The sequence below is a fragment of the Pecten maximus genome, chromosome 8 (assembly GCF_902652985.1).
Source record: "Pecten maximus chromosome 8, xPecMax1.1, whole genome shotgun sequence".
Taxonomy (NCBI): Eukaryota; Metazoa; Mollusca; class Bivalvia; order Pectinida; family Pectinidae; genus Pecten; species Pecten maximus.
In genome coordinates, this window is record NC_047022.1 from 32,258,165 (window position 1) to 32,282,992 (window position 24,828).

The window sequence follows — 24,828 nt, forward strand, 5'->3', positions numbered from 1 at the left end:
TGTTAAAAGATATATAAAGTTAGCTAGTCCAGGACTTGCAGCAAGTGAAATTATTCCCCTTTGTTTAAAAAATGATCAGCACTTTGAAGCAAATTATTTCAATATATTAGTGTACCAAATTGCACCTTTTCCAATTTGATAACAGAATTAAGACATAGGACTGAGACCAGACGGAAATAAATTTGTAAATATTATATACATGTATATCTCATGTATTTTATCTTGACCACTTGGAAGACAAGCGGAATACTGGATGTTATCATGTATATAAATATGTTCATGTATAAATAAAGCCAATTTTTATTATAATATTTCTTGGTGATTACACTAGAATTTGAATATGATTATGTCAGTAGGGAAAGAAGCTTCAATATTCAGAAATATTAATCTGTATAAATGGTTTCTTTTCAGGTAATGCAAAAGATACACGTGTACATAAACCTAGGAGATTGCTGAAGGAGGCTGTAGCCAGCTTACCAGAAGGATCATTGAAATCTGCCATTAACAAAAGATTTGGATTTTATGCAAAGAAATTGAAGTTGTAAGTTCTTTGTCCTGAAGGGTTTTATTTTCACATCATGGATTTTTTTTTTATATTTGTTTATCACAACACTTAAAGCACAATAGTTTGAACAGAAGGTATAATTTAATTGATGATTATTTCATTCTTTTTTGTTTTGTTTTGCAGATTGATTTGTAAGCATGATAAAACAAAAGAGTTACCAGTACCAAGTGAAAAACAAAAGTTTCCTTATAATCTGTACACCAAGAAAACACCTTCACTCCCTGAAACAACGGACAATGGCCAGACACAACAGATATGTAAGTGTACATAAATTTTTAGTTTCTAAACAAAAACAAACAACCACACAGCATAAGATGTGTGATGACAGAATTCCAAAACTTCTAGATTTAGATATGTACAGTACTGCATTCTGTGTTAATTCTTTGTTAATTAGGTGAAAATTTTGGAGTTACCTCCCTTGTTTTCAAATTGACCTCTCCTCTGTTTTATCATTCTTATCTCCATTTAACATTTCATATGGGACAACACCACCTCCATATGACCCAAACTACTGTTTTTACTAAACGACAACAGATATTAGAAGTGGGTAAGGAGTAGATTTCTATTTTGTGCAGATGGCGCATTGCTGTGTAGAAAGCTGGATGTGGATCCTGTGGAAACATTGGTTGACTTGCTAGCTGTAAGTTTTGAGTTGTGATTGGATAATCCTTGTCCAATGGGCTTGTATTACTGTGTGTCTATACTCAGCTGTATCGTTTCATAATTCTTGCCTCAAGTACAACACCACTATTTTATGATATGATAATTCAGTGAAAATACATTTTTTGATTGTAGTTAATTTTGAAGTAAACACATTCAGTAAGTTAAAACCACTCTTTAAATATTGAAGTTAAATCCGATGATAGGTGTATTTTTACTGCTTTCATTACAGAAAATTGATGAGGAGAATGTGGAGGTATTGCTCCTTAACCTGACCTGTGGGATAACGTCTTATTTAGGTCTACTCAAAATGATGCATCTATATATTCTGTAAGTAATTTTCTGTCTGTGTTCTTCCCGAATTCTTTATCCATTCTGAACTTTCAGTTTTTTGTTAATCATGTAATATATTAGTGTGACAATATCTCACATGTCCAAAACCTTGTTAACTAACCAGTAATACTGACTTCTAGTATTTAAAATCAAGAAACTAGAGATTTATGAAAGTTGTCAATATTTATAAATACCAATATCTTGGGATCTGGAAAAAATGGTAAAGTAAAGGCTATACAGAAAAGAATGGTCAAATCAATGTAGAGAATTTATGTAATGTTTTTTAAAGCTGTTTAGCTTTAATCCCTACCCCAAGGTCAAGGTCATGTTATAGCTGTTTAGCCTTAATCCTACCCCAAGGTCAAGGTCAGATGTTAAAGTCTCCTACAGATCCATGAGGCCTCAAGTGAAGATATATGTCTGTGGTGAACAAGTATACTGGAATGTATGTCATGCATCAGATGTAATTACTGGAGTGTTATATTTTAATTGGAATGAATTCACATATAATATTGATATTAACCCCAGTCAAAAAAATCTAAAGATAAATTTGTATTAATGTAGGTGTCTTGAAATAGTATAGAATTAGCATCCATGCAACACCGCATTAAGTGGATACTTGGAAATAACCTTTACTGAAACAACTTGCTGGTCTGTACCATTTTAGCATTGTCCAACCAAAGGCAGAGAGCACCATAGATAAACAGAAGGCCCAAAGTTCGAGAAAAAAACTTAAAACAGAAGATGCTGACATGTAAGTTGATTAAATCATTGGAGTCAATCACAGAGTAAAATGAAGTCCCATTATAGGGACAACATGAATGAACAATCCAAAGGTATCCTCATTCTACGTACTTCAGAGCTAGATATCATTGTAAGATGTAGGTATTGAAAAAGTCCTCTAAAAAGGGCAAAAGTGGTTTAACTAAGATCAACACCACTTTCCTTATAGTAATGTTATGTAATATTAAGTTGATGTGTCAGAAAGTACAGGGAAAAGCATAAAGCTGTCTATAAGTAAAAGTTGGATTTGATTCAAACAGGAAATGAGTTCAGTTTTAAAAAGGGGTATTCATGTGGCACAGTGGTAACAAGGATTTTACCAGACATATTGGTAATATTGCTTCAGATTTAAAAGAAGAACTAAGTATTGATTAAACTGAGATTAAATACCAGCCATATACTGTAAACATATATATACACCGAAGCTCTCAAATTTTAGTGCATAAATGAATTGGCACACACACCCAAAGTACTTGTCATAGAAAAAACCATGAAACTGCTAAAAGAAGATCAGCACTTGATTTTAAATGTTTACAATACCTTGGTTTGAACACTTTTTGTCATTTTATGATCCGACTGATGTGATGATAAAAATTTGTTCGCAGGTGTCGATCATTATGTGATCAAGTGAAGAACTTCCTGTCCATGTGCCATCTTCGGCATTCGACCATGCAAAAGGTATTCAACGACACCCAATTCAGCTGTAATACTTTACTAAGTATAAATACTTCCTTCATCAATGTAATTGTCAACAACTCCAGATTCCAGAGTACAGAAATCTATACTGACAGAAAAAAAGAAATGCATGCAACATTTTGTGTAATAATTATGATATGAATATAATAATTTATTCCTGGTATTGTCTTGGAGGGATCTGTTATAATGGAAAGGCTTCATCATGGAATCTCATCTAGCCCATGGGTGGTCCAGTTCAGGGATGACCATCTTAATAAGCATTTAGGGACAGACTTGACCAAGAGTCAGAACCCAAAGCAATGTTGCCCAGCTCACAGTTTTGTTCTCACCCAGTACTCTGTCTTTGTCCACAGCCTGAGGCTTCCGGTCTATCCGTACAGCTATTGGGATCTTCTGTCCTCCATATTGGCTGTATTTATCGATCTGTATCTTTTGACCAATAGGTAAGTTCTACATCAGTAACTGCCTGTTTCTAAAACTTGAATTTGATTATGTGCTAATGAACACCCAAAAAAATCCATTGCTGTTTTTTGGTCATCATTCCTATTAAAATCACAATTTGAATTGTCTTGCAGACCATGCAGATGTTGTTTTCTTGACCATATAAATATTATCTTGTTGACCATGATTTGGTAGGTAGATACACAATTAGATGACACTATCACATACCATTTGAGAGCATCATTATTAGACGATACTGTCACATTTGGATCATTGAAAAATTTGCCTATAGGATTCTGGAGCATGCTCATTTAAACATTAATCTGTCTTGATGTGGTATTTCTGATTGATGTGGTATTTCTGATTGATATGGTATTTCTGATAGATATGGTATTTCTGATTGATATGGTATTTCTGATGGATGTGGTATTTCTGATGGATATGGTATTTCTGATTGATATGGTATTTCTGATTGATGTGGTATTTCTGATTGATGTGGTATTTCTGATTGATATGGTATTTCTGATAGATGTGGTATTTCTGATTGATGTGGTATTTCTGATTGATATGGTATTTCTGATAGATGTGGTATTTCTGATTGATATGGTATTTCTGATAGATATGGTATTTCTGATTGATATGGTATTTCTGATTGATATGGTATTTCTGATAGATATGGTATTTCTGATTGATATGGTATTTCTGATAGATATGGTATTTCTGATTGATGTGGTATTTCTGATGGATATGGTATTTCTGATAGATATGGTATTTCTGATAGATATGGTATTTCTGATTGATGTGGTATTTCTGATTGATATGGTATTTCTGATGGATATGGTATTTCTGATAGATATGGTATTTCTGATAGATATGGTATTTCTGATAGATATGGTATTTCTGATAGATACGGTATTTCTGATAGATATGGTATTTCTGATAGATATGGTATTTCTGATAGATATGGTATTTCTGATAGATGTGGTATTTCTGATAGATGTGGTATTTCTGATTGATATGGTATTTCTGATAGATGTGGTATTTCTGATAGATGTGGTATTTCTGATTGATACGGTATTTCTGATAGATATGGTATTTCTGATAGATATGGTATTTCTGATAGATATGGTATTTCTGATAGATATGGTATTTCTGATAGATATGGTATTTCTGATTGATGTGGTATTCCTTGTTGATATGGTATTTCTGATAGATATGGTATTTCTGATAGATATGGTATTTCTGATTGATATGGTATTCCTTGTTGATATGGTATTTCTGATAGATATGGTATTTCTGATAGATATGGTATTCCTTGTTGATATGGTATTCCTTGTTGATATGGTATTTCTGATAGATATGGTATTTCTGATAGATATGGTATTTCTGATTGATGTGGTATTCCTTGTTGATATGGTATTTCTGATTGATACAGTATTTCTGATTGATACGGTATTTCTGATAGATATGGTATTTCTGATAGATATGGTATTTCTGATAGATATGGTATTTCTGATAGATACGGTATTTCTGATAGATATAGTATTTCTGATAGATATGGTATTTCTGATAGATGTGGTATTCCTTGTTGTCTGATTGATATGGTATTTCTGATAGATATGGTATTTCTGATAGATATGGTATTTCTGATAGATGTGGTATTTCTGGTTGATATGGTATTTCTGATTGATATGGTATTCCTTGTTGATATGGTATTTCTGGTTGATATGGTATTTCTGGTTGATATGGTATTCCTTGTTGATATGGTATTTCTGGTTGATATGGTATTCCTTGTTGATATGGTATTTCTGGTTGATATGGTATTCCTTGTTGATATGGTATTTCTGGTTGATATGGTATTCCTTGTTGATATGGTATTTCTGGTTGATATGGTATTCCTTGTTGATATGGTATTTCTGATTGATATGGTATTTCTGATTGATATGGTATTTCTGATAGATATGGTATTTCTGATTGATATGGTATTTCTGATAGATATGGTATTTCTGATAGATGTGGTATTTCTGATAGATGTGGTATTTCTGATAGATATGGTATTCCTTGTTGATATAGATGATCTTCACAGGTTACTGTCATTTCTTTTTTTAAGTTTGAACAAAAATGACAACAAATAAAAAAAAAAAATTGATTTTGTCTTTGATCTTGCATAGAAAATCAAACAAACAGGAGCAGGCATCCAGGAGGTTATGTAATGTGGCTTGTTACCTGACTGAGGATAAACCAAGTTTCCGATTGGACGCCATCGTACAGATGTCAAAGGTTCAGATGAATATTGACCTACTGCTGCCGTTTGTTAGGTATGTACACAAACCTATCCTGACCCCCATAATTGTACTGGTTACTTCTTCCTGACCCCCATAATTGTACTAATTATGTCTTCCTCGCCCCCATAATTGTACTAATTATGTCTTCCTCGCCCCCATAATTGTACTAATTATGTCTTCCTGACCCCCATAATTGTACTAATTATGTCTTCCTGACCCCCATAATTGTACTAATTATGTCTTCCTGACCCCCATAATTGTACTAATTATGTCTTCCTGACCCCCATAATTGTACTAATTATGTCTTCCTCGCCCCCATAATTGTACTAATTATGTCCTCCAGATGAAGGGAGACATATGGTAATAGTACAGGTTCTCATTCTGGTTCTAATTCTTCTAATGGTATCTTATCCTGCCCATAACTTCTAAAATGTTAAACTTATCTTAACCAAACTGTTAAACTTATCTTAACCAAACTTGCAGTATACTTGCATCACTTCAAAGCTGATGTCCAGTGTGTTGATAATAAACAGATAATTGGTCATTTGGACATTGACATGAAGGTGAAAGGTTAAATAAGTGCATTTTTTCCTGGTCTTTGTCCAGGTGAAACGTTTAAACCATTGAAGATATCTTAATAAAAATTGTTTTCTACCTTTATCACCCACTATTTCTGTCATTGTATCATTGCATCATTGACCTCAAGGTCAAAGGTCAGTTGTGTTTAAAGTTTCCTATTGCTTTCTATGGCATACATAAAAGCATATTCAGCATGCAAACAAAAATCATCAATGCACTAATCTGTTAAAATTTGATAAAGCACTGATATTCAAGTGTGCTTAATAGCCCAAAAATCCACATCACAATATTTTTTTGCCATCAGGTCTTTTAAACAGTACTGGTCTAAGGCACATACAGTTACACTAAAGATCATGTTTAGGTAATTAACATATCCAAGTGTAAAGGTTTTTGAAGACAAGTAGTCAGTTTCTACCTGATTCTCCCAAAACTGTGTAGGATCGCTAGTATCACATGAAAATAATTATTTCAGAGTTATTGTGCTTGGTGTGCTACAGTGTACATGCAGGATGTTTTGAAATTAGAGCAAAGTCAAATATTTACATGTATAGCTATTAAAGAATAATTTTATGATGAATATAACAATCTATTAGTCAAACCTGCTCTAACGACCCCCTGTATATAATGACTGCCTGTCTATAACGACCGGTTTTAAGATTCCCCGTGAGATTTTACTATATAACGACCCTCTGTATAGCGACTACCTGTCTAATGTGACTAACGACCGTTGATTTCGGAACGGCGGTCGCTAATTTGTTTTCTATAGCGACCGATTTCTGTCAGCCATCTTCTGCTCTCGGCAGTCATCCCTCATAAAATCCCCGGAAAATTCAGACACATCCACCCTGGCCTGATTATACAAACAAAGGACCACCACAACCCTGGCCTAAGTATATAAACAAAATACCCCTACCACCAGTTAGCCTATAATTACTGTAGCTGCCCTGGCCTGGGGCTCGGTACGAGAGGAGTCGGGCCACCATGCGTGTTGGTATTAGGCCTACATTACAACTGTGCACAGGTGGCTTCATTTGACACGGTCAGTTAATTTTGTGATTACAACTAGGATACATCACTTCAATAACAAACACTGGTCATATCTGTCAACAAGATTTACTCACATGAAAGCCAATAATGCCTTTCTTAATCGTAGCTGTCGGTACTAGCGTTTGTACTGCCGCCATCATTAATGTGTCAATACTAATAAAAAGTCGTAAACTGACACAAATATCCATATTTCAATTTGGGTCAGAAAAAAAATATTTTGGTTTTAAGAAGTAAGACTATAACATAAAATAATTAGTAGTAACACAAATATAATTAATTAATTAATTATTGTGTATTCTTTTTCTTTATTTATGAAAGCAAGGGAGATAATTTGATAGATACATATAGCATTATTTCAGAACAAAATATTTAAAAAAAATATCCATAAGACCATTTTGAGTTATATTTTGTGTTTGGGTCCACAAAATCATTAGAAATTAAACCCTTTAGATTTATAAAGTTTATGCATTTATTTAACTTCTGACTGGTCTTCTGAATGCCCTGTTCAATGACAAGTTATTTATGGCAGGTTCACGTAAACTGGTTGGTGCGACAATCTTGACCTGTCTATAAAGGCAACATGTCTATAGTGACCGTTTTCTGCCTCCCCTTGGGCGGTCGCTATAGACAGGTTTGACTGTACTTATGTTTCTATTAATTTCAGGAATTAACATACTCAGAATATTGCTATGTAATTCAGTCCTGATAATGGTGCTATACGTAGGTACATCCAATCATCGGTCATAGGATAAGTATTCATGGTTCTGTGTGTGTTGCTAGGAGGACCTTTGAGAAGAAGCCTGTTACAGGGGACTTTCAACACTACCTAAAATATGTGTTAGCCATGCGGACTGTCTGTGATATCACTAATGAATATAACAATGAGGAAAACAGCGAGATCCATACTCTCAAAATTCAGGTAATTTTTTTTTTGTCATTCTGACAAAGATACCACTTCTATCTCCTGTTCCCCACATTTTCTTTTCCTGTTTTGCCCCATGCTCCTGTATTTTGGAGATATGGATGCCCGTAAGTGATCACCCCTTTTGTCTGTTCACGAGTTTAGTTCCCGGCAGATAACTTTAATATTTATTGACCAATTAATATGGAATATGGTCAAGTTGTTCAGTTCACAAATATACATACCGAGGTCAAAGGTCAGGGTGAAATTTTGTACATCCCTTTACAGGAATACTAGATCTCTTCACTGGTGAACATTTTGTTTTGACATTCATTATAAAGCAAACGTTAAGTTGATAAAGTCATCATCACAAGATAAAAGGTCAAGGTCAGTAGATCCAAAGGTCAAAGATGAATATTGTATCTTTTCAAGTCTAATTGTGTATCTTTTCACTTTCATTTTGTTGAAAGTGTAAGCATAATTGGTTAGAATTAAACAATAAGTCAACTGACCAAAGGTCAGTTATCTGGTCATAGTAAAATGATAATAAAATGGTGTGTGTTTCTGTCTTTTGAATCTCCTACATTGTATAATGTATGGTTTGAATCTCCTACATAGTATCATGTATGGTTTGAATCTCCTACATTGTATAATGTATGGTTTGTTGTATAATGTATGGTTTGAATCTCCTACATAGTATAATGTATGGTTTGAATCTCCTACATTGTATAATGTATGGTTTGAATCTCCTACATAGTATAATGTATGGTTTGAATCTCCTACATTGTATAATGTATGGTTTGAATCTCCTACATTGTATAATTATGGTTTGAATCTCCTACATTGTATAATGTATGGTTTGAATCTCCTACATAGTATAATGTATGGTTTGAATCTCCTACATTGTATAATGTATGGTTTGAATCTCCTACATTGTATAATTATGGTTTGAATCTCCTACATAGTATAATGTATGGTTTGAATCTCCTACATTGTATAATGTATGGTTTGAATCTCCTACATTGTAAATGTATGGTTTGAATCTCCTACATAGTTTAATGTATGGTTTGAATCTCCTACATTGTATAATGTATGGTTTGAATCTCCTACATTGTATAATGTTTATTTTAAGTCTTACATATTGTATATATTGCTTATTTGTTTTTAAAGTCCAAATGTAAAACATCAACCTAATCTATATGGGCTGATGGCTTCTTGGTTATTATGGGGGATATATAGCTACATAACAGAGTCCTTGCTGACCTAGTTTATACCTCCTCTCAATGCCATATGATGGTGGATTGTTCACCCTTCATTATGGTTCACTATCCATCTGTTGCCCATCAGTAAACAATCCTTGCTATTGCTAAGTACAATATTAAAATCTTTCTCAAATTTCATGTGAAGGTTTCCCTTGGTCCTTTGCTGTGTATGTTTAATTTTGAGGCTGATTGTAAAACAGAATGGCTAAGAATTGGGCAATTTGAATTTTGACAGTTTGAATTTTATCATCACTATTTGAGTACTATTTCTCAGAATGTATTGAACAGATCTTTCACACAGAGGTCTCCTTTGTTCTTAGTTGAACATGATCAATTTTGAGACTGTTTAGAAAAACTAAATGGCCAACAGACAGAACAGAAATTTCTTGATAGTAAAAGGTCACCATAAACATAAATATCGTTCCTGTAGCTTCAGTCCATAGTTTGTACAATCATCAAAATATCTCAGAGACAAATGTAATAGGGATTAACTAAACATCTCCTGTAATAGGGATTAACTAAACATCTCCTGTAATAGGGATTAACTAAACATCTCCTGTAATAGGGATTAACTAAACATCTCCTGTAATAGGGATTAACTAAACATCTCCTGTAATAGGGATTAACTAAACATCTCCTGTAATAGGGATTAACTAAACATCTCCTGTAATAGGGATTAACTAAACATCTCCTGTAATAGGGATTAACTAAACATCTCTCCTACTACAGACTGCGAAGACCATCCCTGCCCCCAAACGTTTCCTTGATTGGTTAATGAGCCATAATGACAGCATATTAGATGAAATGCCTGTGGAAGATCGGCGCTTTAAGGGGTCAAATGTCACCAGATTCATCCTGGAGGAGGCCGACAATAAACTCCTGTCATTACTGACTGACGTAAGTAAATATTGCCTGGTGTATGAAAGCTGTATATGCGAGTTTTTTGAAGATGCTGGTTCCTTTATCAGGCAAGAGTGCAAAAGACTGACCTGAACAACAGATTAACAAATATTCCAGAACATAACCATCAGTGTTATTTTTTCTGTAAAGAACTTCAAGTCAAGGTGAAATAGGTGTTTTATGTGCTTTGAAACTTAGTGATGGTACTATGAGACATTTATTGTTCTATTACAGCTGTTTTGAATTGTTCGTATTATTTTTTCAGACTCTGACAAATTTTGATGAGAAGATGGAGGATCAAAGTTCCAAAAAGAGAAACAAATCTGCCAAAAAGAAACGAAAATTAGAGAGAGAGGTAGATACATGCCATCTGTTTTTATTCAGAAGGGATCTTGTAACGTGAAATATCCAAATATTACAATCTTAATCAACAACCCTTTGAATTGCTATGATTTGAATTAAGATAATATCTACACTTCTAGAAATGTAAGGCGAAATTGTAGTAAAGAAAGTCTACCTACGAGCAAAGTTAATGACTTGTGGTTAATGTATGGTTGTATTCGTAGATGAATGGACAAGAAGACATGCCAGATTCTGAGCTGTTCTTCCTGGACACAGGTAGCAGTAAACAGGTGAGACTGAAATCCTGTTATATTTAGAATTATATTTTGTACCCTGATTTTTAGTTTAACAGTTAACCTGAATTTTTCCTCCAGTATTTCTGCTCAGTATTGTCCATGTCACATCTATGGTATGCTCAAGTTCACCCAGAGTTTTTAATGGAACTGGAAATACTACATGGCAAATTGTACTGCATTGTTCTGACAAAATGATACAGAGAACATCATGTAATTTGATTGGTTTAGAGTGGTCTATTGGTGGTGTGGTCTTTACTGGAATCACATACATACAAAATGATACCGAGTATGATCAGTAATTAAAAACCAGTGAAAAATCTTGAAGTATGATATAGATCTCTTGAATTATTTGTAGCTTTTTTTACAAAAAAGATCATTAAATAAACCCAACTATCTACTTTAAAAAAACTTTAACCTTGACCACTGTATGTTAATCATATAAGATTCATATTTGACTTGTGTTCTTTGTAACAAAGCCTTGTCATTGATACTACATTTGCTGACATTGACTCTGACCTTTGACCTACTTTTAAAAATATGATTCCAAAATTTCAACCCACTCTACATTCTTGATTTCAAGATGTTTTGCTAAAAACAGAAAAAAATTACAAATTATTGCTTAATGTTTCAGAATGATGATACAAATACAGAGGATCATGTTACAAAAAAGAATAAAATATCAAAAAAGAAACGAAAAGCATCCAAAGAGGTAAACATACGACATTTAATTTGTGTCAAAATATTTCTGTGTAATATATCTTGTTCTATCATTATATGTAGGATTTTACATGCATGGCAATTTGGAACTTACTAAACATGTTCAATAATTTGATTGTCATGATCCTTTAAGAAATTGTCATATCAAATTATTTGATGAGTTTAAATAATTCAATATAACATGGTCGTCAGTGTAGGATTTTTAGCTCACCTGCCCGAAGGGCAAGTGAGCTTATGCTGTGGTGCGGCGTCCGGCCGTCCGGCGTCAACTTTTTCATTCAAACAACTTCTTCTCAATAACCAAGAGGCCCAGGGACTTGATATTGGGCCTATAGCATGCTGGGGTGAAGGGCTACCAAGTTTGTTCAAATAAATGACCTTGACCTACCTTCATTCAAGGTCACATGGGTCAAATAGGCTATAATCTTCAAACGACTTCTTCTCAATAACCAAGAGGCCCAGGGACTTGATATTGGGCCTGTAGCATGCTGGGGTGAAGGGCTACCAATTTTGTTCAAATAAATGACCTTGACCTTCATTCAAGGTCACATGGGTCAAATAGGCTATAATCTTCAAACGACTTCTTCTCAATAACCAAGAGGCCCAGGGACTCGATATTAGGTCTGTAGCATGCTTGCGTGAAGGGCTACAATTTTTGTTCAAATAAATGACCTTGACCTTCATTCAAGGTCACATGGGTCAAATAGGCTTAAATCTTAAAACGTCTTCTTCTCAATAACCAAGAGGCCCGGGGACTTGATATTGGGCCTTTAGCATGCTGGGATGAAGGGCTGCCTAGTTTGTTCAAATGAATGACCTTGACCTTCATTCAAGGTCACATGGGTCGAATAGGCTTAAATCTTAAAACGTCTTCTTCTCAATAACCAAGAGGCCCGGGGACTTGATATTTGGCCTTTAGCATGCTGGGATCAAGGGCTACCAAGTTTGTTCAAATGATTGACCTTGACCTTCATTCAAGGTCACATGGGTCCAATCGGCTAATATCTTCAAACAACTTCTCAAACACCAAGAGGCTCAGGCAATTGAGTTTGGGCCTGTCTGTAGCATGCTGGGGTGTAGGGCTACCGAGTGTGTTCAAATGAATGACATTGATCTACATTCAAGGTCACAGGGGTGAAATATTTTTAAATCTTGTGATAGCCAAGAGTCACCAAGACCCGATATTAGGCCAATAATATGCATGAAAACTTCAATCAATGAATAAAAAAACATCACTGTTTAAATTAAATATTAATTCAGTTGGCATGAACTACAATACTGTGTACACTACACTACTCACAACTTATTTATTTTACATGAACTGTACGGTTGTTATATAGATGGAGGAAGAAGAAAACACACCAGACTCAGAGCTATTCTTCCTGGACACAGGTGGCAGTACACAGGTAATATGAAATTTTTATTGAAAGTTTTTATCTACTTTTGACCACTGGCTGAAGTTTGAAGTTCATTTATGTAATTTCAATGTTTTGGATACTGGTATTTAGTGCAGAGGACCTAGCGGTTCTCCACTGATGTAGAACAGTTAAAACTGAATCAAGAATATTTTTCAAACTTTTGCGCTGTTTAGGACCTACCTGGTAATAAACTATTTTCTACAAAATCTCCACGTTAAAATTTTAGTATTAAAATTCTCTGCAGATACTTACATATACATTAGGTTAACATATATATACAGGAGATTAACATACCATAAATATTGGAACTTGGACACCAGTATTTGCTATGGCGGTTCATAGGGGCGTAACATTGGTGCATCGCCATGAGTTTTGTGGAAAAAAGCTAGGATTTGCCTAGGGTAATAGTGATTATTTGTGCTTGGATCCTATGTACAATAGGTATGTCTGAACATTCCAGCTCCACAAACTTTAGAGAATATAATCAATCAGATTTACTAAGGGCAATTCAGGTAAAATATCTTTCCAACAGGAGGAGTCCAGGTTTGTCAAACCACCCATATACGTGATTTAATTAAAACACTAACATTATAATAAATTTTACTGGAATAGCCCTAACTTTTGTGTCACCTGCAAAAAGCAGGCAACATATAGGTATCACTATGGCGTCGTCTGAATAGAGATTTCCATATGATAACTCTAGTTCCCTTGAGCAGATCAAACTCAAACTTCATACAGATCTTCCTTTTCACAAGTGCTTACTTCGGATTGCGTTTCAGGTCAGAAGGTCAAAAATTAGGTCACTTACTAAAAATGGAAAATTTGTTTCCATGTGATAACTCTTGTAATCACCCAACTTTGAAGAAAATTGAAATATATAGAACCTCTTTCTCATAATTACTTCTGTTCACTATAACTGTCACAATAACTTAAACGCCATTACTTTCTGGTCTTTGTGAATTCAAAGTAAAATCACCTCTGGTGTCGTGTAAAATTTTGATCCCCATAACATTCTCACCCAGGTGAATATTTATTGGGATGGAAATTTAATAGGACAGTTTCTTTGGAATCTTTCAGGATCAAGATTCAGAAATGGAGGAACACGTACCGAAAAAGAAAAAGAAACAAAAGAAGAAAAAAGAATCTGAAGAGGTAAACACATATACAGTAAATAAGTGTTGTTAGCACTCTTACTCATAGGGTACTTCACTGAGATCCTTCTCACATTTTGTACACAGATTTCCCTATGTATCAGTAATAGTTGAGCCAATATGAAGGGGTTACGATTACTCATTCATTTTGAGCACCAGCTACGTATCCTCCTGTGAAGATCCGAGGAGCGTGATTTAACACTCTCTACTTGTGTCTGAACAGGCCAATGCATGCTGTTGTGGTTGTGTCCATGGTCAAGACGCTTTACCATTATTGCTCTTGATGGCATGCAACAGGGCTGCTGTATATGGTTCAGTGAGGTAGTCACCAACTACTACAAGGAGACCTGCCTCAAAATGACACTGGCTGTTCACAGGGCGATAACCCCAGCAAACTAGTCAATACAAAGAACTATCTAACCTTAAGGTGGCCATTTTGGACTTCAGAATCAGAATTGGTTTTCACTAATTCTCGCTTTTGAAATCTCTGGTAGTATTTAATAGAAATGTTGACCTGTTTCCACATTGGACCTAGCTAAAAAAATATTTTGTTTGTGAATGTATAGGTCATAGGTCAATGTCACAATTACTTGATTCCTCGATCCTCACAACAGTAATCATTAGATAATAAGCATATCAATTTGTCGGGATGTGAGGCTAGTGCTTGGTGCATGGGTCAAATATTAAAACTAAATTCTATATTGTGGTAGTATTTCCCCCCATATATCTCTATGCTACATTTTAGTAAACCAGCTATTTCAGTACTATTTCAAGAATTGGCCACATCCACTCTGTAAATGGTGTGAGGTCAAGGTTACATAATGAAATATCAAGGTTATAATGATGTACAAAGCATAACAACGTAAAGCTATATTGTTTGAACCAATTTCATGTGATCTATAGGTGCAAGGTTAACAACATGTAATGTAAAGGTGTTTATTTTGTAGACAACTGGACTAGAAAAACAACAGGGTACACAGCTATTCTTCCTAGACACAGTAGGAAATCAGGAAAAACAGGTTTGTGTCATTATTTAACCTTTTTCTTACCTTTCCATGATTTAATATCACTATTTTTTTAATATTGAGAACAGTGTGTGAATACAGTGATATAGATATTGTGATACAAAGGCATGTTTTTGTAGACTCCTAACAAGTCTTGTTACATTGTTTTCTCCAAGTTTGAAAGTTGTTACATCCCCTGTTATTATTACCTACAAAATCTTTGATCATGTAAAGTGGTCATGTAATCAGCAGAGTGAAGCACATGTTCTTGCTACTAACAGGGGCCCTGGTGGCCAAATGGTTAATGTGTCCCGACACTTATCACTAGCCCTCCACCTCTGGGTCGCGAGTTTGAATCCCGTGAGGGGCAGTTGCCTGGTACCGACTGTAGGCCAGTGGTTTTTCTCCGGGTACTCTGGCTTTCTTCCACCTCCAAAACCTGGCACGTCCTTAAATGACCCTGGCTGTTAATAGGACGTTAAACAAAACGAAACCAAATCTTGCTACTAAAAGTAACCATATTGTTTACAACAGCTGTAAAACTATCCAGGCTGTAGTTTCGTGCTTAACTTTGCTTGGTGCTATTTTGATTTGTTTATATGCTGTTCACTGTTAAGAATGCCTGTCATTGGTTTTAGCATTGCTGATGTGTTCATGTTTTGTAGGCTACAAACAAACTAAAGGAGAATCAGGAGACTGAAGTGTATGTCATTGACACTACAAAATTCCAGCAAAATCTGGTATGTATAATTTCTCTTTCAAATAGAATAGTGTGTATTGTATTTATAGTGTTATTATTTGTATAGTAATTTACATCATAGACAAGATGGTCATTGTTTATTAAGAATGTCTATTTATTAAATGTTATTTCTGATCTTGCAGGATGACATTGAAATTGTAGATCAAGAAGAGAGTGATGACTCGATAGAAATAACTGATATCACTATCGGTGAACCCGCCATATCATCTGGTGATGAAGAGGTAAGGTAGATTTTGAAAGGTTGATTAGTTAATGCTATGTTTATGCTTTTTATTCACCTAGCTAAAGGTCTCTGGCTATTTTTCTCTGGCTAATTTTTTTTGGTTCTGATGCCAATGAACGTCAGCAACCAAACCCTATTTGGCACTGCAAGTTCAGCCTTGATTTCAGAGAGGAAAGACAATATCAGTATGTATAAGTCTAATCTTGATGACAGTGATGTGTAATAAGTTTAGGTATTATATATCCCATTTAAAGAGTCCAGTCACTAATTCACACAAAGTAAATAATACTTTGACACAAGATACTTTGCTACATCACACTACCACTTCAAGTATTAAACCTTTTTCGAACATGGCAGCATTGGTTCTTAAAAATACGGACTGTTTGTATCAAACGGAAGAAATATAAAGAATGAAGAAAATAGCTTTTCATTTGTTTTTCCTTAACATTCAATTTTTGTATTTACCGGGCCGCCATTTTAAATCCGAGTTGTATCAGAATGAAACCTGGAAATGTAAATAATGATGATTTTGTGTCTTTAATTGCAATTTATATGGATTTAATGATGGAATCAATAGATATCTAAAACTAATTTTTTACAACAGGAATAAGAATTGACTTGATGATTTAAACAAAGAAATATTACTTGAATGAATTTGAGGTGACTTCAGTCATCAAGAGTAATAAGAATAAAAACAGCAAAAGAAGTGTTAATTATATAAATGATAGTGATGTTCCAATTAATCAAGTTCATCAAGTGTTGGTTTGAGGTGTTTGACCAATGAATTGAGTAAGAAATTTATAATTGAGTTCTTCAAAATTGTCGACATCATCATAAACGAAAGTATTTAGCCGATGTAAGAAAAACTTGACAAAATTGATCGCTTGATTGGGTTGTTGCTTATGTCATGAAATACAAGCATCTAGATGACTTGTATGGTGGAGTAAGGACTATGAAGGAGCGTTAAAAAAAAGTTAAAATACCGAAGAAAGATGATTAAAAATTCATTGATTGTTATAGATCATAAACTGGATGGACAAAACTCATGATTAATCAGGAAATTTCAACCGGTTCCCATCACTAATAAATACCAACATCAGCCTTTATGAAATATTTTCATTTACATGTACCATGAAACTCTGTTTCGTCTTAATAATATAAATGATTTACTTATTGTGTATATTTTAAACCATATAAGGCTTTTTTTTCTAATAATGTTTATGTAATGGAAGGTTATTCCTTAATTTGAATTATGGCTTTTTTATTAATTTTACTTGATTTTTATTGAAAACTGTAATACTCTATAGATGATAACTATAAAGCTTGCAGTAATGAATAACATCATGTAACTTATTTTACTAACTGTTTACCACTTTTCACTCTCCAACAGGAAATTGAGGCTAATGAGTCAGACAGAAGGGATATGGAGGAGGACGAATCTGATGTGGAAGGCCAGAGTGACGCCAGCAACACAGACAATGATGAGGAACAGATAAAAAAAACTACTGAAGGAAATCTAGTCAGAAATATTGGTGAAGCGATGGATGAAGATATTGTGGCAGATGATGTAGATTCTGTTACAGATGAGGGGAGAAAAGGAGAATATTCTGTTGAAGATGAGGAAGAGAAATCTGGCGAAGAAATCAGTGATGATGAGTGTGCTGAGGACGACGATGAAGTGGACAATTCTGAAGATTCTGTTGAAGATGAGGAAGAGAAATCTGGCGAAGAAATCAGTGATGATGAGTGTGCTGAGGAAGACGATGAAGTGGACAATTCTGAAGGAAAATCTTATCAAGAACAAACAGAAGAAATGCTGGCAACCTTTGTAGACAAAAGTCCCAGAGAAGTGCTGGAAGAGGATACAGGTGAAAGGGAGATAACTCTATCGACACCTGAACAGAAGAAACCTGTCCCAGAGCTACCAGTGTCGGGAAGGTCTACTAGGCAGAGACAGACATCTAAAAACATTGTAGTCACTACTGGAGCATCTCAACTAAGTGTTAAACAACAAAAGGGTAGTGGAACACCAGGCATACAGGAATCTCAGACTACCTCAGTACTGGAGAAAAAGCAAACACCATTGTCATTGAGGACGAGGTCTTCAGACAAACCATCAGTCATGTCGCCTAGAAAATCCACACCTGGGAAAGGGTTGTCAGTCGTTCAGCCTGAAATTACCTCACCCAAGAAACGATCATCAGTCACAAGTCCTGGAAACACATCACCCAGCAAAAGATCATCAGTGGCTAGTCTTGGAAACACCTCACCCAGCAAAAGATCATCAGTGGCTAGTCTTGGAAACACCTCACCCAGCAAAAGATCATCAGTCGCCAGTCTTGGAAACACCTCACCCAGCAAAAGATCATCTGTTGACACACCTATTGTTAAATCAACCAAGAAACAATCATCAGTTGATACACCTAAACTTGAGAAAAGGCTATTCACAGATGTTCTTGAGTTTACTTCAGAGGACATAGAAGACAATGTATTTTCGCCAAAGAAACAGGTTAAGGGAGTAACACCAAAAAAAAAAGGTACAGGAGACATGGAAGTGATAGATGGGTCATATTCAGGTGAAACATCAGTAAAAACATCAACAAGGAAACGAAGAACCGAACTCAAGACTCCAGATCAAAGTAAACAAATAGATGGAGCCACTTCACGCAGAAAATCCAATATCAAAAAAGATATTTTTGATTTTGAATCCGATGAAGAAGTGATTTTGAAAACATTGGGAAGAAAGCAGAAAAGCGAAACGGATAGACCGGAAACCCCCAAGACTGAGTCCAATAGACTAAAAACTCAACATACTCCCAAAACTGAAGGTGACAAATTTAAAACTCCTAAAAGTGTAAAAGAAGGAAATAAATCCTATTCACGGTCAGGGAAAGAGTCAGTAGAAATTCTAAGTAATGAAGTCATTCCAGATTCAAATGATTCTGATGGTGAAAGTGGAGAGGACTTTCCCTTGTTGAATTCTCCTATTAAAGAGAGTTGTAAGGTCTCTTCAAGGTCTAATAAAACCTCACACAGTAAAAAGGTTGTACCAACACCTGATTATACTGATACTCCAAGGCCACAAAGGACCAAAAGGATTTCTACAGAGAAACTTACATCTTTAAAATCTCACAATTCACTTCCTTCTCCTGTAGTTGACGATGTTCAGCATTCTTCCAAACAAAGTCGGACAAACGGGAGGAAGTCTCGCACCAGTGCTAGTGTTGACTCTGATGTGGACATTGACAGTGGTGATACTGCTGTGTCAGCACTTACTGCTGCTAACCTAGCAACAAAAGCATCTCCAGAAAAACGCTACTCATTGAGAGCTACACGGCAACGGAGGGAATCTGGGGGTTCTAATGTCAGTAACTCCTCAATGGTGACACGGTCGAGGACGAGTGTTTCTGAGGATTTAGAGTCTAACTTATCACAGAACAAAACAAAAGTTTCCTCAAGGTTACAAACATTGGATGAGGACAATGACTCGGATAACAAGGTCATCTCCATTAAGGTACAGACATTATGTAGGATGATCTATCGTCTATAGCCATCTTAAACCTGTGTCTTGTCATTTTAGCTCACCTGGTCAGAAGTCCTTTAAATCACGGTAGTCATAAAGGACTGACTGGAGTTAAGACTTAAGTTTTGTCAGAAGCATCCTAAGGGAAAGAGGGAATAAGTTTAGCAAAAATGGTGATTGATCCCCCAGTGGTTGGAAGGGTGGGGCTCAACATGGAAAATAGAGATAATTTTGACCAAATAAGGTCTGAAACTTCTGTTAAGGAAGGGAAACAGATTTTGCATAAATACTGTCTCTGATCCCTATGTGGCAGAAGGGGTGGGGCCCAATAGGGAAAATAGAGGTAATATCTTTAAATTGCTACTTGTGTTTTCCGATAATCACTGAAATATCTAGGTAAGCAATGCAGGCCCCTCAGGTTTCTTGTTTTTGTTTTATTTTTTCCTCTTTATTTTCTTCAAGGTTATTTATTTTCTGACTTGGTGTAGGCATGATTAGCAAGGTCAGACTTCTCATTGCTTTTATGCTCCTGCCATGAAATTGGGGGGGGGGGGTAGTGTTCCTGTTACCCTTGTCTGTCCTGTCCTGTTTTGTCCCCATAATACAATAGCCAATATCTAATAAAGTTCTTGATGAGAATTATTATTAAACATGTGCCATACTAAATCTGATAACTGGGGTCATAACTTTATTTTTTTTATTTTTTATATTTTCAGGAAACACAGATCCGATCTTCAAAGAGGTAGGTATTTTTTTCTACCTTAAGAGCTGAGTTGGGATATTATTGTTCCATTTTTTTCCTTTGTCCAGTTTACACAAATTTTTATTGGAATCAAAATATGACAATGATTTGAAATTCAAAATGGTTAAATTGTAATAGTTTTTTGGATAAAATGCCTTTTGGAGTAATTATCAGACCGAAATGAAAATTACCTGGTAAATACTTATTTTAAAAGTCTCTTGCTCAAGCTGGATGCTCAACCAAAAATAAAAAATACTCAGACAATTATCATTCATGTTTTTGGCAATTTTGATAGATAATCTAATGACATGTATTAACCATCATTCTACCTTATGATGTTCTGGGTATACCGGTACATTCATGTATAATTTTATTAGGATAGAAAAAAATGTCATCGAATGGAAGTTGATCATGCCAGTGAATGCTTGACCTCTTTCTGAAATAAAGTAGATTTCTGCTAAGCTTATCCACCTGCTGATGAACACAATCGTATGGCATTAGTATGTTTATATAGGTATGTGATGTTTACAGTAAATCTTTTGACACCAAATATTTCAATCAAAGTTTTGCTTTTTATAGGAAATCAATGTCGTCTACAAACGTTGAGTTACCACGTAAATCAGGAAGACGTAAGTATAGAGAGTAAATACTGGTAGTCCCTTTATTAGATTGAAAATAAGAACCTTTGTTATGTACACAAGCAAAATGTTTATGTTTCAAGTCGAATTCAGGTCAATTTCATGTGAAAATCTTCAGGTCAGATTGACCTTAAAGGAGCAGAATAATCAATTCATGTCAAGAAATTGACCAGAATTTGACCTTAATTTGACATAAAAAATTCAAGTCAATTTCAGATCATTATTTTTTTAGGGTCAATATTTATCTGAAGACATTTTACATACCTACCAAGAATGAAGCAACCTCATTTCTAACTGTATTGAATGTTAACATCTGTCATAAATATGAATTAAGAATGTAAGTTTATTTTTAAGACATTCACACTGGTATAAATGCAAACTAATATGGTTGAATTCATGAAATTACGGTCAAATCAGTTTAGGCATACTAAAAATATTTATTCATTCCCTTTGAAGAAAATTTAAATGTTCATACAATATGGTGAAAATGCTAATAATGATGATTTCTGATTGCAGGATTCTCTTTAAGATAAAGAGAGGAAGACTAGGGCCTGGATGTACCCTGTAGTTAATGTTTTCAGCGGCAGCATCTCATCAGATGTTCTCTAGATTTAATGGACCAATCAACCACATTTTCATGAAGTCATTACTGCTGTTATTTTCCAAGATTTTAATTATAATTGTAAGGTTATATCAATTTACATACAAATATTTGTTGCATTTATAATAAATTCGAACATTAAATTTGCCATAACAGATAACTCCTGTATTCTTAGGTTCTATATTTCTAAGGGAGGCAACTCTGAATTTTGTTGGGATTTTTTAAAAGATTAATGGTACCCATATTACTGTGTCAAATCATGAAGAATATAATGTGATGTAAGGAATATGAGTGATTCAAAAGGTTTACTGTATGTTGGTACCTGTGTATGTATAGATTTACACAAGATACATGTTTTATACCGTATTTGTCCTTAAATAAGCCCCCTTCTCTAGTGTAAAAGTTAGAATTGAGGTTTATTTTTGTAATCAACTTAGCTTACTATATTAAAATCCATGGTTGTGCAAAAGAAGGGAGCTTATTTACAGAAAAGCATGGTATATATATATTGATTTAAATGTTGTAAATGTTTACTTGATATTCATTAAAAAAAAACTATTTCTGGCCCGAATATTCAAAGAGAATGCAGTTTATCTATTTGTTTATCATTTTATCATTCAATTTTTATCAATTTTTGTAAATAAACATGCATAAACTAAAGCTAAATTTTAATTACATGTATAGTCAAGGGGACAATAAAGAATAATACTAAATTTGAATTTCATGTATAATCAAGGAGCCATTTTCCTGTACATTCAACTCCATTATTCTAATAGCAGAAGTCTTTCTGTCCTATACATAATATATACTGGTATGTCATCATCATGATCGGTGACTGTGACATGCAATTTCTGCTTCACTGACTTTGGTCATGTTTAGCAGTTATCTTCAGTTCTGATCAAAACAGGATCAAATATATTATTGATTGTAAGCTGTAATACAATGTAGCAACTTTTTCTATATTACGAAAATAATTCTAGGTCTCAGTTCCTTGTAAAGCAAAGGAAGCAGTCCTTCAGGCAGAGTTAGATTTTTTTTGGAATTATTGGTGCTCACTCTATATCTGAAATGTGTTTGATTAAATATTGAACTATTGTCATTTTATTTTTAGCTCATTTGTTTGTAAACACTTAATTACTAAGGTCATGGTATTACAACTTAATTAACGGACTGGAAATTTAAACCCCTGCTGTATAAAGGATGGAAATGGACATGTAGAGGAATCACTCTGTACATCTGTGTGTGTGTGTGTGTACTTGAGTAGAAGAATGTTTCCATGACACAAAGATTGTGTATCAGATGTTTATCAACCTGTTAATGCCTTTACTTCATATTCACAAATCACTATCCTATCAATAAATTCTGATTAGGAAGTGGTGGTCATAAGTCAAGGTTAAAGAGTCAAAAGTCAGACTTGACCAATAGTGTATCATGAATCCCTAAACAGATTTAATCCATATCCACATTGTAGTGTTCTACGCCAGTTTTGTTGTGATTGGTGAACATTAAATGGTTGAATACTACACTATCACATTGTAAACATTAATAGACTGTGAACAGGAACTGTTATCAGTCACATTAAATGATGGGGGAGGGAGTGTTTCAGGATATCTCTATGTGAGACCCTGCTTAATTTCCTATTACATGTTTCTTTCAAAACATTGTCTTTGACCTACTTTCAAGTTCACAGGTCAATGGTGTAAAGATTTTTCTTAAATATATAAACAATGTCTTTAGCCGAACTGTTTTTAGTCATAATAAACTCCATTGTTGGATTCTATTTACAGTGCCAATATTCCAGGTAAAACTTCTGATTTTATATATAAAATAAAAAATAGGTGATGATTGAGAACTTAAATTTTATATAAAAAAAATATAATCACATACAGTGCATCATTAAAGCTTATATGTACTATTTAACTTACCATTTTTTATCAGTTGAAAATATTCACATACATAAAACACATCAATACAACACTGTAACATAGCCAAAAGACTTGTGTTTGTTTGGTGGGTTTATCACCCCGTGAACAGCCACTGTCATTTTGAGCAGTGGTCTCCTTGTAGTAGTTGGTGACTACCTCACGGAACAACATATGGCATCCAGAGCAATTAAGGTCAAGTGTCTTACCCATTGTCTCCAACTCATCAAGATGTTGAGGATCAGTATGATCAATGACAATAGTCTGACCTTTGCACATCTTGAAACTTGTTAGACTGACAAATTCAGACAATATGTGGACATTCAGATATAGTATAGCAAATGCTTAGCAGAGAATGTACTGCAGCTTTATTTCAAAGCTTTCTTTTTCTAAATGTTTTCTTTTCACACTTGTTTTGAAAGGGCCATACTATATTTGATCATTGTATGTTGGACATGTGACTAAAAAGCCACCCAGGGTACCTGTAAATGTTAACACCGAATAACAAGTTTGATCTCCATATAAGGTGAAGGCCACTTTTATTAGATGAGATACAAGTGAGCAATTGTGTCATTGTAAAAAGATTTACAGTAAATTTTGTGGACGATGAAGAAAAAAATACAGATGTTTGACAAGGGGAAACAAATCTTTGTTATTTGTAATGACAACTACTGGTGTAATTACAATTGTTCTTGAATGCCTGATGCCAAACCTGCCACTGAAATACATGTACTTGATGAAACACCATTATGTTTCATATGTTACAGAAGACAAATTCATTCTACTTCTACTGAAGTGACATATTTGTTACATATTAAGACACCAAAAAGAGGTATGAATTCTGTAAAACAAGATAGCTATGAAAGTAAGGGGACCTTCGTGCAGAAGGCACGACAGTAAGGGTGCCTTCTTGTAGAATACACGGCAGTAATGGGGTCTTCGTGTCGAAGACACAGCAGTAAGGGGGGCTTCGTGTAGAAGACACGGCAGTAAGGAGACCTTCGTGCAGAAGACACGACAGTAAGGGGACCTTCGTGTA

The 24,828-nt window shown here is 34.7% G+C and overlaps 1 protein-coding gene across 2 annotated transcripts; it reads left to right on the plus strand.

Moving 5' to 3' along the window:
• The first annotated feature begins 418 nt into the window (after window positions 1-418).
• Window positions 419-23,695, plus strand: LOC117333221 (enolase-phosphatase E1-like). 2 transcript variants are annotated; one of them, XM_033892405.1, is made up of 23 exons: window positions 419-541; window positions 689-822; window positions 1,141-1,205; window positions 1,458-1,555; window positions 2,226-2,312; window positions 2,947-3,019; window positions 3,391-3,480; window positions 5,650-5,796; window positions 8,170-8,308; window positions 10,282-10,449; window positions 10,718-10,807; window positions 11,019-11,084; window positions 11,722-11,799; window positions 13,148-13,213; window positions 14,303-14,377; window positions 15,324-15,395; window positions 16,046-16,120; window positions 16,263-16,361; window positions 17,754-17,946; window positions 17,980-19,877; window positions 20,603-20,628; window positions 21,208-21,257; window positions 21,783-23,695. In XM_033892405.1, exons 8-23 carry the CDS (start codon window positions 5,750-5,752, stop codon window positions 21,797-21,799), a joined length of 3,159 nt encoding a protein of 1,052 aa, XP_033748296.1. In that variant the 5' UTR covers window positions 419-541; window positions 689-822; window positions 1,141-1,205; window positions 1,458-1,555; window positions 2,226-2,312; window positions 2,947-3,019; window positions 3,391-3,480; window positions 5,650-5,749; the 3' UTR covers window positions 21,800-23,695. The 2 variants fall into 2 exon arrangements, with proteins under 2 accessions (XP_033748296.1, XP_033748295.1); XM_033892404.1 differs by having other exon boundaries at window positions 17,754-19,877.
• Window positions 23,696-24,828: the final 1,133 nt, after the last annotated feature.